This window comes from Phacochoerus africanus, chromosome 7 (assembly GCF_016906955.1).
Source record: "Phacochoerus africanus isolate WHEZ1 chromosome 7, ROS_Pafr_v1, whole genome shotgun sequence".
In the NCBI taxonomy this organism is placed as follows: domain Eukaryota; kingdom Metazoa; phylum Chordata; class Mammalia; order Artiodactyla; family Suidae; genus Phacochoerus; species Phacochoerus africanus.
In genome coordinates this window covers 36,796,947-36,812,121 of record NC_062550.1, presented here as the reverse complement: position 1 = coordinate 36,812,121, position 15,175 = coordinate 36,796,947, and the positions used below count along the sequence as shown (strand labels likewise).

At 39.0% G+C, this 15,175-nt stretch overlaps 1 protein-coding gene across 5 annotated transcripts in view; it reads right to left on the bottom strand.

Annotated features, from left to right (window-relative positions):
- Positions 1-2,611: 2,611 nt before the first annotated feature.
- Positions 2,612-15,175, bottom strand: part of MDM2 (MDM2 proto-oncogene) — a 33,351-nt gene continuing 20,787 nt past the window's right edge. For 4 of the 5 annotated variants that reach the window (XM_047787163.1, XM_047787162.1, XM_047787165.1 and 1 more), the window contains 3 exons: positions 9,004-9,159; positions 6,899-6,976; positions 2,612-4,473 (listed from right to left, as the gene is read on the bottom strand). In XM_047787163.1, the coding sequence (XP_047643119.1) occupies positions 3,898-4,473; positions 6,899-6,976; positions 9,004-9,159 (810 nt within the window). In that variant the 3' untranslated portion in view covers positions 2,612-3,897. The remainder of the gene's footprint in view (positions 4,474-6,898; positions 6,977-9,003; positions 9,160-15,175) is intronic. The other variant, XM_047787166.1, reaches the window with a different exon arrangement.

The following is a 15,175-nucleotide window of genomic DNA, read 5'->3' as shown; positions in this document are numbered from 1 at the left end:
GATACATACACACAATGGAATACTACTCAGCCATAAAGGAAAACAAAACAATGCCATTTTCAGCAACATGGATGGAACTAGAGACTCTCATACTAAGTAAAATCAGTCAGAAGGAGAAAAACAAATACCATATAATACCACTTATATCTGGAACCTAATATAGGGCATAAGTCAAACTATTTACAGAAAAGAAACAAACTCATGGACATAGAGAACAGACTTGTAGTTGCCAAGAGGAGGAGGGGGAGGAGTGAGAGGGACTGGAAGTTTGGGGTTAGTAGATGCAAACTACTACATTTATGGATAACAATGAGGCCATGGATATATAGCACATGATCCAATCACTTGTGACAGAACATGATAGAAATATGAGAAAAAAATGTATATATCTGTATGACTGTGTCACTTTGCTGTACAGCAGATATTGATAGCACATTGCAAACCAACTATACTTTAATAAAAAAATTTTTTTTAAAACCAAAAAGGTACTTTAGGGAGTTCCTGTCATGGTGCAGCAGAAATGAATTCAACTAGGATCCATGAGGATGCAGGTTGGATCCCTGGCCTCGCTCAGTGGGTTAAGGATCTGGCGTCGCCATGAGCTGTAGTCTAAGTCACAGATGAGGCTCAGATCCTATGTTGCTGTGGCTGTGGTGTAAGCCAGCAGCTGTAGCTCCTATTAGACCCTTAGCCTGGGAACCTCCAATGCTGCAGGTGTGGCCCTAAAAAAATAAAAATTAAAAAAAAAAAAGCAAAAATGTACTTTAATGTTCACTGTAACACCGTTTACAACAGCAAAGATATGGAAACACCCAAAGTGTCTATCAACAAAAAAAAATGGATAAAGATGTGGTATATGTGCATACACACCCAGACATAGGAATATTACCCAGCCATTAAAAAAGAACAAAATCTTGCCATTTGCAACATGGATGGACCTAGAGGTTATTATGCTATGTAAAGTAAGACAGATAAGGACAAACCCTGTATGCTTTCACTCTTATGTGGAAATCTAAAAAACAAAGGGAGTTCCCTGGTAATCTAGTGGTTAGGACTCGGCATTTTCATTGCTGCCACAGGGGTTCAATCTCTGTTCTGGCAACTGAGATCCCTCATCAATCTGCTGCATGCTACAGCCAAAATTTTTTTAAAAAATAAAAAACAAAGGAACACAACAAAACAGAAACAGAGTTAAAAATACAGAGAACAAACAGGTGGTTGCCAGCAAGAAGGGAAGTGGGGGGATATAAATAAATGAGGGAAAAATAAACAAGGGAGATTAAGAAGTACAAACCTTTAGTTGCAAAGTAAATGAGTCATGGGTGTAAAATGTAGTGTACGGATTTTAAGCAATTACTATGTCATATCTCTGTATGGCAACATCATAACTAGACTTATTGTGGTGATCATGTTAAAATGTACAGACATACCAAATCACTGTCGTATAACAGGAACTAACATAGTATTGTAGGTCAACTATACTTAAAAAAAAAAAAATCAGAAAAAAGAGATCAGATTTGCGGTTATCAGGGGTGGAGTGCGGGGAGGGGGGGTATTGGATCAAGGCAGTAAAAAGGTACAAGTTCCCAGTTATAAGATAATAAGTACTAAAGACATTTGTATAACACTAAAGACGTGTGTATAACATGATAAATATAATTAACACTGCTATTGAGAGTTCTTTCTCATCACAAGAACAAAAAATCATTTGTCCTTAATTTTGTATCTATATGAGATAATGTTCATTAAACTTATTGTAATAATCATATCATGATATAAATAAGTTAAATCATGAGGCTGTGTATCTTAAACTTAGTGCGGTACATCAATTATATCTCAATAAAACTGGAAGAAAAAACTCATGGGAAAATCATTTATATGATTCAAAAACAACATATTTAAACATTTAATAAGATCTTTTATTCATAAATCAATAAATAATATGTCTTCTATACCTAAAAATTTAGACAATGAGGAGCATGTTAGTAAATGAAGGTAATATTTATGGCCCGAATATACACTGAATGTACAGTTGTCCCTCAGTATCCATAGGGGATTGGTTCCAAGATGCACTTCTACCCCTGGAATACCAAAATCTGTGGATGCTCAAGTCCCTTATATAGTATTTGCATATAACCTATGCACCTCCTCCCATATATTTTATGTATTTATTTTGCCTTTTTTTAGGGCCGCACCTGTGGCATATGGAGGTTCCCAGGCTAGGGGTCAAATTGGAGCTACAGTGGCTGGCCTTCACCACAACCACAGCAACGCAGGATCCAAGCCATGTCTGCAACTTACACCACAGCTCACAGCAACGCTGGATCCTTAACCCATCCTGAGCGAGGCCAGGGATCAAACCTGCAACCTCATGGTTCCTAGTTGGGTTCATTTCCACTGCACCACAATGGGAACTCCACTCCCAAATATTTTAAATCTCTCAATTACTTCCAATACCTATTGCAATGCAAATACTATGTAAAGAGTTGCAAGGCACAGCAAATTCAAGTTCTCTTTTTGGAACTTTCTGGCATTTTTTTCCCTGAATATTTCCAAACCATGGTTGGTTGAATGCATGGATGTGGAACCCACAGATACAGAGGGCTGACTGTACAATGTTTATAGTCTCATTTTTATTTCTCTCTCCTCAGAGATGATCAATTCTACTTAGTTTATTATAAATGTCCAATTAGTAAAGGCTTTATTGCATTTAGGACTCTTTGGCTAAGGTACTGATCCCTCAGCTATTACTTACACATCTATACAAGATAAATCAAGTTTGGGGGGGGGTTAAAGTTTAATACAATGTTCTGTAACTGGCATACAAATTTGCCGAGGATTATCCCTCATTTCTATTCTAACATACAGATCAGCTGATTTTATGACTTCAACTAAGTATGTCAAATGTTATATTGGGAAAAACCACTGGGACCTTAAATCGAACTTATTTTCCCTATTTTGTTGAAGAGTTAATCTAGATCAAGATGTTAATCTATGCAGTCTGAGAGTTATCTTAGAATTTTGTTCTAAATCATTCTTCAAGTAAAGAGAGCAAAATTTGGGGACAATTTAGGGAAGTTATAACATTTCCAGGCAGTATAAAAATAGTCCTTCTGTTTATTAAACTTCTGAATTAGTCTTTGTGAATTCACTAGACTGGCCTTAAGCAAAAATATGAAGCCTAGGTAACTACCAGGGAATGTGTAACTTAGCCCCAAAAGGCACTCCAAAGTATCTTAGAATTGTTTTCCAACTTAGGGAAATAATAGATTGCACTAAATTCTGAAGTTATTCATGGAGATGGGCCCGGAAACTTATTAAAAAGACCCCTAGGACCAGGGAGCCTTAACAAGTTTTATCTTGTAGGTAAATAATGACTACAGCCAGACTTCTCAACAGACGTCATTACTCCCCATTCCTTACCACACCCAAGAGGCTAGAGAAGGAGAAGTACATTTTAATTTACAAAGCACCAAACATAGCTACCTATTTCTGCTATCGAGAAAGAGTATTATTTTGGGGGCTCTGAAAGACTAGAGAACTATGAACTGGAAAGTTTACGAACATCTAAAGTCTTTCACGCAAACTTTTCCTTCTTACGTAAATGGTACTAAATAAGTTATATCTCAGTGTCATAATTATATATTTTTTGGATGGTCAGATATTTCTCATTTAAGAGAAAGTGGAAATTATCTGAAATATGGGGGGGATGGATAAGCTATATACCCAATTAAAAGTACATTAAAACCCTAATATAAAATATAAACAGAAAGGGCATTTTCCTAAAAGGAAGTAAATATTCACTATTGTTTTGATACAGGTAAAAAAATAAACTTCATGTTGTCTAAATTTTTAGGCTTAGTGAGAAATATATAATTATTTTTATAGATAGTTCAACTAGGGGAAATAAGTTAGCACAATCATTTGAATTGGTTGTCTACATACTGGGCAAGGCTTATTCCTTTTCTTTAGCTTCTTTGCACACGTAAAGCATGCCATAAGATGTCCTGTTTTGCCATGGACGATGCAACCATTTTTAGGTCGACCTTGGCAAATCACACAAGGTTCAATGGCATTAAGAGGAAAACTAGGTTCCGCACTTTCTTCTTTGTCTTGTATTTCTTCCCTCTCAATCTCTTTGACATCTTCTTGGCTACTATAAATGATGCTATTAGAGGTTGACGGCTGAGAATAGTCCTCGCTTTCTTGGGATAGGAAGGCTTGTGGGATCTTATCATCATTTTCCTCAGCACATGATTCTCTGGAATCATTCACTGTAGGTTTCTTACAGTCAGGGACATCAAAGCCCTCTTCTACTTGTGTTGAGTTTTCTAGTCTGGCTTCCTCAGGCATCTTCCCTTTATCTTTCCCTTTATCTTCAGGAAGCCAATTTTCACGAAGGGCCCAACATCTGTTACAATGAGGTGGAAGGGGAGGATTCATTTCATTGCATGAAGTACACTTCCAATAGTCCTTCAATGAAATAAGACAGAGTTAAGTTTCTGTGACCTTTTAATAACTAGTTACAGTAATGCTAGGAACCTGTTCAATATGTCTAGGGTAAAATGTATCATACGGCTCAATTTTCAGCTTTTTTTGGTTTTGGGGTTGGTTGTTTTGTTTTTGTCTTTTTAGGGCGGTACCCACGGCATATGGAAGTTTCCAGGCTAGGGGTCAAATCGGAGCTGTAGCTGCCAGCCTACACCACAGCCACAGCCACAGCCATGCTGGATCCGAGCTGCATCTGTGACCTACACCACGGCTCATGGTAATGCTGGATCCTTAACCCACTGAGCAAAGCCAGGGATCAAAACCGCATCCTCACGGATACTAGTCAGGTTTGTTACTGCTGAGCCACAACGGGAACTCCCAGCATTTCAAGTTTTACATAAAATATTCAACATTTAACAGTTTCTCCTTAAACATGAGACTGTAAATACATTTTTTCCCAATTATGCTCAAGATTTCTAAAACAACAAACAGAAAAATGTATTCACTGTGACCTTACCCATGTACCTATAGAATTATCTGTTTGAGGACACAGATACGAGTTGGTTCACTTAGTTGAAGTAAGTGCCATGGGATCTTCTCCTGTAATAAGGCCTGTACACACCCCACTCCCTTAAAGACTCAACCCTGATACTGTACCGAGTTCACCAAATCAATCTAGACAAAACCACTATCCAACCTGCCACTGACTAACTCCCCTGGAAGTGTTTTAAAACCAGGGCTCAACAGGGTGTTCCCTAACTTCAACCACAAAGGAAATGCTAAAAACATTCTTTTCAAATGGCTAAACTCTGCCACATTTTTACCATCCAAAACGTATGCCCCTTGCTTGTCTACCTTTTTCTGTGTTCTCATCTCTGTAGCTGCTCACTACTTCATCCTTATTCCAACTTCTTATTTCCCAAATCTTTCTACCCATGATGCAATTTTGATAACAAAGTCTTCCATATCCTTAGCCTCTTTGCTGAACATATCCTTATCTCCCTGTCTTAAGAGAAGCATTGTTCTTGCCTGAGGACACTACATGTAAAACTTGCCATAAGAAGTCCTTCCTATTTTGCCACAAATAATGTAACCATTTTAAGTTGCTTGACAAATGACATAAGGTATTAGCAATAAAGGTGGAAACTATTCATTCTCTTTCAAGTTGTAAAAGTAGGTCTCTACCAAATGATAAAACCAAAGACAAAGGTTTTATAATCCAGGAAGAAAGCGCTTCACAGAGTTCAATAAATAACAAGACAAACATTTCACTCAACCTGACATCAAACTGGCCAACTGGTTGCTTCAATTATTTTCTAATATAGCAAAATATTTTCCAAAAATTTTACAATTTCACCTTTTTAGCACTTGGATAATTAAGAAATTGTCTCTCAGAAAAGAGAAAAATGAGACTTGAATAAATGGCAGTATTAATAACAAAAATTAAAGCAGTAAAGTTTAAAGAAAATATAACCAATACCTCAGGAACCCTGTGAAGCATGAAATGTAAATGCTTAAGTCCCAATTTCTTCAAAAGGAAATCCTACCACATTCTCTAATACAAATCAATATGAAATATATTCATATTTGATAAGACTCGCAAAATATTCTGTTAGAGCTAGGTGGTAAGTACAACGGAGATACGTATTTTGAAATTCTCCATAATGTTGTTCAAATGCCAGCACAAAAAAAATTAAAAATATAGCAACCAATCTCAACCCAATAAAAGAACAAAAATATTTTAGATCATTTAAACTTCTATAAAAATTATCTCAGGGGTTCTCATCGTGGCTCAGCAGAAACGAATCTGACTAGTATTCATGAGGACGCAGCTTTGATCCCTGGCCTCACTCAGTGGGTTAAGGATTTGGTGTTGCTGTGAGCTGTGGTGAGGGTCGCAGACATGGCTCAGACCCAGTGTTGCTGTGGCTGTGGTGTAGGCCAGCAGCTGTAGCTGCAATTTGACCCGTAGCCTAGGAACCACCACATGCCCCAGGTGTGAACCCTAAGACCAAAAAAAAAAAAAAAAAATTACCTCATGTCAGGAAGTAGACTAGATATATTTTCTGCTCTTGACCTCAATGTTATTGTTTGATTCCTTAAAAAAGTAAATGCAGAGTTCCCATTGTGGCTCAGTGGTTAACGAACTTGACTAGTATCCATGAGGACATGGGTTCGGTCTCTGGCCTCGATCAGTAGTTTAAGGATCCAGAATTGACGTGAGCTGAAACATATCGCAGATTCGGCTCAGATCCCAAGTTGCTGTGGCTGTGGCATAGGCCAGCAGCTACAGCTCTGATTCGACCCCTAGCCTGGGAATCTCCATATGCCATGGGTGGGGCCCTAAAAAGACAAAAGAGGAAAAAAAATTTTAATAAAAATAAATAAAAAATAAATGTATACTTACCGCTAAGGAAATTTCAGGATCTTCTTCGAATGAATCTGTATCACTCTGCCCAGCCTGATACACAGTAACTCGATATACCTAAAAACAAAAACAAAAACAAAAACCCATTAGCTTCAATTCATCACCTTTCTCTTTAATCAATAAGGATTCTTAGTGGTAAGATCTAAACAAACAACATGTACTACAGCTGTCCCTCCAGAACTGTGGGGAGACTGATTCCAGGTACCCCAGAGATCTGAGGCTCAAGTCCTTTACATAAGATGGCACAGGGAGGAGTTCCCATCATGCCGCAGTGGTTAATGAATCCAACTAGGAACCATGAGGTTTTGGGTTCGATCCCTGGCCTCACTCAGTGGGTTAAGGATCTGGAGTTGCCATGACCTGTGGTGTAGGTCGCAGATGCGGCTCGGATCCCACGTTGCTGTGGCTGTGTCGGAGGCCGGCAGCTACAGCCCTGATTCAACCCCTAGCCTGGGAACCTCCATATACCACAGCTACGGCCCTAGAAAAGGCAAAAAGACAAAAAAAAAATTGAAAAAGGAAAAAAAAGATGGCACAGTATTTGCATACAACCTATGCACACCCTCCCCATACTTCACATTGTCTCTAGACTACTTATAATACCCAATACAATATAAATGGTATGTAAAAAGTTGTAAATACTATATAAATAGTTGATGGCCCACAGCAAATTCAACTTTTGCATTTTTGAACTTTCTGAGAAATTTCTTTCTTTTTTTTTTGTCTTTTTTTTGCTATTTCTTGGGCCGCTCCCACGGCATATGGAGGTTCCCAGGCTAGGGGTCGAATCGGAGCTGTAGCCACCAGCCTAGGCCAGAGCCACAGCAACGGGGGATCCGAGCCGCGTCTGCAACCTACACCACAGTTCACGGCAACGCTGGATCCTTAACCCACTGAGCAAGGGCAGGGACCGAACCTGCAACCTCATGGTTCCTAGTCGGATTCGTTAACCACTGCGCCACGACGGAAACTCCTGAGAAATTTCTTTTACTCAAAATATTTCCAATCTGTGCTTGGTTAAATCCACAAATGCAGAACACATGCTAAGGAGATCCAACTGTGTTATATACGAGAAATCTGAGACAAAGGTCAAATAGAATGAGTGAGTATAAAGGGAAAGAAACAGAGGACAGTAAAATCCTTACCCACTATGTTAAAAAGTCAACACATAAGATATTTAAAATGAATAAAGTAAAAAATTCAGTATAAGGATTTTTGTTCTAGAAATATGAAGGTTTAAATTACAGTGAAACAGCCAGAAATGTTGAAGCTGGTCACTTTCAGGAAAACAGATCTGGTGCTACTATTATGACTAATTGCATGCATGTTTTACTTTTATAAAAAGTAAATTAAGAGTGAAAAAGGGGAGTTGAATTAAATATTTTTTAAAATGAGTACACTTTTTATAAGAATGCCCATTAAGGCCTACTGACTGCTTGACATTATATATTTTTTTTTTAATTTTTTAGGGCTGCAGGTGCAACATATGGAAGTTCCTGGGCTAGGGGTTGAATTGGAGCTGTTGCTTCAGCCTATGCCGCAGTTACAGCAATGCCAGACTCAAGCCACGTCTGTGACCTACACTACAGCTCACAGCAACGCCAGATCTCTTAACCCATTGAGGCCAGGGATCAAACCCGCATCCTCATAGATACCAGTCAGGTTCGTTCCTGCTGAGCCAAACAGGAACTTCAAGACATTATATTTTTAAAAATATAAATGAGAAAACAATGAATTACAAAGCCTCAAGTTCACAAAACAATGTTTTAGTTTGAATAAATGAAGAGTCAGATGTGATGTGAAATCTTAATACATTTCTTTTTTTTTTTAAGTGAAAGCAGGTTTATCTGGAGAGACACACATTCCACAAAGCGTGGGTGTCTCAGAAGGCAAGAACTGACTCCAGGGCACTGGTCCTCTCGGAAAGTGAGAGCAGCACTGGGAGATAGACATCCATCCCATAGACAGAATCCGGTTGGTCTCAAAGGCAAAAGTGGCTCTGAATACATTATTTCCATCTCATCAGTCAACAGATATGGAAAGTATTTAATGACATTAGAATATAATCAAAGAAAAAAAACTACCTCATCATCTTCATCTGAGAGTTCTTGTCCTTCTTCACTAAGGCTATAATCTTCTGAATCAAGAGACTCAACTTCAAATTCCACACTGAATTGATCTGAAACTGAATCCTGATCCAACCAATCACCAGAATGTTCACTCACACCAGCGTCGAGATCCTAAAATTGGGGGGGGGGAAAGTGACTTAATATACAATCACCTGTCGGCCTGTAACAGCTTCCTAACTCATCCCTGTGAACCTAATTTGCCCTCAGTTCCATCTTGCACACACGATGACACTAGGTTAAGCTTCAAGGTTGATGACTAGATCAATATTTTCTGGGTTCCAAACCCCATTACATGAAAGAAAAAGCCATGGCATTCAAGGTATATTACCATTTTCATGTTGCATGACCATATCACCGTTTTCATATTGTATATCACCATTTTCATACTGTATATCACCGTTTTCATATTGTATGACTATATTACCATTTTCATATTAGCTCCATCTAGACAGTCCCTTACTCCCACGAAATACAAACGATTAGCCAGATCTGGGTTGTTTCCTAAACCAAACTTCAACTTCCACTTTCCCTCTATAACTGGAAACACTTGAGAGTTTTCAAATCATGCTCATCCTTTTCTGCCAAAGCCTTTGTCAATACTATAACTAAAAGAGCACTTCCACCTTTAATTATCTTTACTACTAACATGAGTATTATATATTTCCCCACACCAATCATGCAGAACAATTTTGCATTCATGTTTCTTATATGAATTATACATACTTTAAGGATTAAGACATAGTCTTAACCATCTCTGTACCTTCAGACTGGGAGAATGCTAGTAACTACAACATATACAATAAACACGATTTATGTTTAATGAACTCTGAGAATGATTTCTTTGGAAGAGCTTTTGGATAAAACTTTTAAAATTTATTTTAAGTATCTGTATCTGCTCATGAGATCCTTTATTTTCAAACTTTGATTAACAGTATAAGAATCTAAGATCTTCAGGCCCGTATTTGCAATTAGTGGCTAAGGGTAAACATACACAGAGTAGAAGGCTAGAACTAGAAAAAGTACACAGGTCTATTAGTCAGGATATATACATTCTTATTCTAGATTTGACACTTAGTAGCTTCTAACCTTAAACATATTTAGCTTGTAAAGGTGACGGTTGTATCATCTATGAAAGAGTTGGATTAAATGATCTCTAATATTTTCACCATTTATAAAAACAGGAGTTCCCATTGTGGCACAGTGGAAACGAATTCCACTAGTATCCATGAGGACGTGGGTTTGATCCCTGGCCTCCCTCAGTGGGACGGGGATCTGGCATTGCCATGAGCCGTGGTGTAGGTTGCAGACATGGTTCAGATCCTGCACTGCTGTGGCTATGGTGTAGCCCGGCAGCTGCAGCTCCGATTTGACCCCTAGCCTGAGAACTTCCATATGCCGGTGTGACCCTAAAAAAAAAAAAAAAAAATCATTTATAAAAACAAAAACAAGGTATGTTATTTTATAACCGCTGAGGTCAAAAGACTGCTTTTCACAGTGATGTTAGAAAAGTAGTAATAATAACAACACTCATCAAACTACAGTTCTCATTACTAAAAAGGGCTTCATTAACAATCACATTAGGGGAGTTCTCTTGTGGCATAGCAGGTTAAGGGTCCAGGGTTGTCACTTCAGCAGCCTGGGTCACTGTTACGGTATAGGTTCAATCTCTGGCTTGGAAACTTCCACATGCTATGGGCACGGCCAAAAACAAATAAAAAACAACAAAACAAAACAAAACAAAAAACAAACAGAGTTCCTGTCGTGGCTCAGTGGTTAACAAATCCGACTAGGAACCAAGAGGTTGTGGGTTCGATCCCTGGCCTTGCGCAGTGGGTTAAGGATCCGGCGTTGCCATGAGCTATGTTGTAGATCTCGGATGTGTCTCGGATTCCTCACTGCTGTGGCTCTGGTATAGGCCGGTGGCTACAGCTCTGATTAGACCCCTAGCCTGGGAACCTCCATATGCCACAGGTGCAGCCCTAGAAAAGGCAAAAAAAAAAGACAAAAAAACAAAACAAAAAACTAACAATCATGTTAAAAGCACAAGTCAAGGCATAGGTCACAGTCGTGGCTCAGACCCTTCGTTGCTGTGTCTGTGGTATAGGCCAGCAGCTGTAGCTCCAATTCGACCCCTAGCCTGGGAACCTCCCTATGCTGTGGATGTGGCCCTAAAAAAAAAAAGAAAAAAAAAACTTAAGTCAAGGAGTTCCCTTGTGGCGAAGTAGATTAAAGATCTGACATTGTTACTGCAGCAGCTCAGGTATCTGCTGTGGCACAGATTCAATTCCAGTCCTGGCAGGGCATGGCCAAAAAAAGTCACAAGTCAAGCTAGAATACAATAACACCTCTAATAACCTAAGAAATTGGACATTTCAATTAACTAGTCTTCAGTGTACTATGTTTAGAATAAGGGGTAAAAAAATCACAATAAAAACTGAGTCTCAGAAAGCATCTTCTATGGTAGGAGTCAGCAAACTATGGCTCATCACCCATCTATTTTCACAAATAAAGTTTACTGAACACAGCATTGCCCATTTGTTTACTTGATGTCCATGGCTGCTTTCGCCTTAGAGCCAAGCAGCTGAAACAGACATCACATGGCCTGCAAAGCCCCAAAAAGTCACTATCTGTCCCTTTAGAGAAGTTTACCCATCCCTATTCTAGAGTTCTATGAAGAAAGGAATATTAAAAGTAGCTTTCCGGGAGTTCTCATTGTGGCTCAGTGGGTTAAGAACCCAACTAGTATCCATGAGGATGTGGGTTCAATCCCTGGCCTTACTCAGTGGGTTAAGGATCCAGCATTGCCGTGAGCTGTGGTGTAGGTCACAGATGCGGCTCAGATCCTTCACTGCTGTGGCTACGGTGTAGGCCAGCTATGGCTCTGATTTAACTCCTAGCCTGAAAACCTCCATATGCCACAGATGTGGCCCTAAAAAACAAAAAACTAATTAAAAAGAGAGACAAAAGTAGCTTTCAGAGTTCCCTGATGGCCCAATAGTAGTTAAGGATGTGGCATTGTTACTGCTGCAGCTCAGGCTGGATCCATGGCCCAGGAAATTCTGCATGCCATGAGAGGTGCCCAAAACAAGAAAGCTAAAAGAAACTCTTTAGCTTTCAAAAGTTTTAGCTAATGTTCAAAAAAGAAAAACCCAGAAACTTTTAAATGATGCATATTTTTAAAAAAGCATCAGCTGGGCCTGATCTAGAAAGATACTAAAATCTCCGTTTTTCTGAATTTCAATTGTGACAATTTTTAGTTATGTGATCAAACAAGTTATCTGAAATGAAATCCCCCAAGTCCTACTTTTCTTATCCGTAATGGCGTTTGAGGTTGCTGAGGTGATAAAGTGTCATGCTAACTGCCTAGTATTGAGCCTAGAACATAGGCTTAGTTCCCCACTGTATTAAACCCAAAGGAAAGAAAAGATGGGAGGCAGGTGCACTTGCCTTTAACTTCCTTCATAAACTGATGAATGACAATACCAAATAATAACATTCTTATGTGAGGTAAGCTAAAATAAAGGGGGAAAAATATTGGCCCTACCAACCAAAGGCTTTTACAACTAGGAATTTTCCCCCCAAAAAATAGGTTTTTCTGAAGTTTCTGTCATGGCTCAGCGGTAACAAGCCCGACTAGTATCCATGAGTTGGATCCATGAGGTAGTTCAATCCCTGGCCTTGCTCAGTGGGCTAAGGATCTAGCATTGCCATGAGCTGTAGTGTAGGTCGAAGACACAGCTCGGAGCTGGCGTTGCTGTGGCTGTGGCATAGGCTGGCAGCTGCAACTCCGATTCAACCCCTAACCTGGGAACTTCCATATGCCAAGGATGCAGCCCTAAAAAGACAAAAAAAATTTTTTTAATTTTTTAAAATAGGTTTTTAATAGAGAGAATTTTTAGAAGAGAGTGTAGGCTAGAACTAACCAAAAAGAAAAAAGAAAAAAAAGTAGAAATCCTCTCTATCAAAGACCTATTGTCCCAGGCAGAAAGAACAAGGACTTTTAATATCATTTAGCTAGAATTCTGAAACAACTTTAGCCAAGACTGTAAGTTTAATAGGGCAAAGTCATTGTATTTAAATCATTTGTAAAGAATAAAATTATCCAAACATGAAGTTTGGGACACATCAAGTTTTCTTCAATTGGATCCAGTTTTTAGATCACACATAGCTGCTCTCAAGAACCTGTATTTTTTTCATAACATTTATTGACTGTTCTAATTATTTGTTTGCTTGCTGATGACCTGTCTCCCAATGAGGGCAGGGATCATATCTACCTTTGACTACCACTGTATCTTCTGTGCCAAAGGTAACCTGGCATAGAAAAGACACAAATATGGAGTTCCCATCGTGGCACAGTGGTTAACGAATCCGACTAGGAACCAAGAGGTTGTGGGTTCGATCCCTGGCCTTGCTCAGTGGGTTAAGGATCTGGCGTTGCCATGAGCTGTAGTGTAGGTTGCAGACGCGGCTCGGATCCCGCGTTGCTGTGGCTCTCACGTAGGCTGACAGCTACAGCTCCAATTAGATCCCTAGTCTGGGAACCTCCATATGCCGTGGGAGCGGTGCTAGAAAAGGCAAAAAGACAAAAAAAAAAAAGAAAAGGCACAAATATCTACTGAATGAAGAGCTCACACGCCACGAGTAACAGCTCTACTACATAACTCTCGTGGGCACATCTGTATCCATAAAATCACTGCTTTGGTTCAGTCCTTTTCATCTTTTAGAGAACTATAAAATGATCACTTATATCCAGAATAATAGCCATGAGACACTGCTGTATCACAAGTAAAGATTCCAATTTTAATAACATTTTAAAGACAAATGCTTAATGACAAGGAAATATTCTATTTGTCAATTCTTTTTCTCTCTTTTTTTTTTAAAAGGGCCACATCCTGGGCATATGAAGTTCCCCAGACTAGGGGTAAAATCAGAGCTATAGCTGCAGGTCTACACAGCCACAGCCATGCCCAGATCCAAGCTTCATCTGCGGCCTCTGCCTCAGCTTGTGGCAACACTGGATCCTTAACCCACTGAGAGAGGCCGGGAATCAAAATTGCAAGGATACTAGGTCAAGATTCTCAACTCACTGAGCCACAATGGGAACTCCAAGCACTCTTGATTAGAAAAAACTTCTTTACAAAACTTCCTTCATTAATAGCTCTTAAGAGTTTTAATGTTGGCTAATATTTGGAATTTTTTATCAATAATCAAAAAGTACTGATACTCTCCCATCATCCATGCAATAATATACCCATATTTCACAGCCTCAGTAGATAGACTTTCCCTGATGTCCAGACTTAGGAGTGGCAAATGTGAACATCAGGCCATGCTCAATTTATTTGCTGACATCTGTAATAAGATATTTTTACTCTAACTATTCAAGACAAAATTGCCTTAGAATCTTAAGATATTTAACTGAACTAAATTTTCATTTTTCTTCCCTTACTTTTTAAACAGTAAAACATCTAAGTTTTCAAACTACTCTATACTCCAATTTATTTGAATTTACTATTGGTATAGTGGCCCACAAAGATTTTTCCAATATGTAGGATGACATTAATAACGATTAATATTGGTACTAATTTTATCAACTTCACTCCTGTGAAGACAGTGCAACTCCGCTCCCCAAACCTGGGATTAGAGTGGGGAAAATCTAGTTTTACGTAAAAGAAAATTTACCAAGTGTGTAACGACAATCACATATCATATGTGTGCATTCTATGTGAATGTTTATTAGGACGGCTAGAACTAGACTTTAAAAATAAGAGTCTTGGAGTTCCCATCAATGGCTCAGTAGAAACGAAAACTGACTAGCACCCATGAGGAGGCAGGTTCAATCCCTGGCCTGGCTCAGTGGGTTAAGGATATGGTGTTGCTGTGGCTGTGGTGCAGGCCAGGGGCTACAGCTCTAATTCAACTCCTAGCCTGGGAACTGGGAACCTCCATATGCCATGGGTGCAGCTCTTTAAAAAAAAAAAAAAAAAAAAAAGATAAAAATAAGATAGTCTTTAAGTTCTCTGGTGGCCTAGCAGTTAAGGATTCATCATTGTCACTACTATGGCTCAGGTTTGATCCCTGGCCTGGGAACCTCTGCGTGTCCCAGGCACAGCCAAAAAAAAGTTTCTCT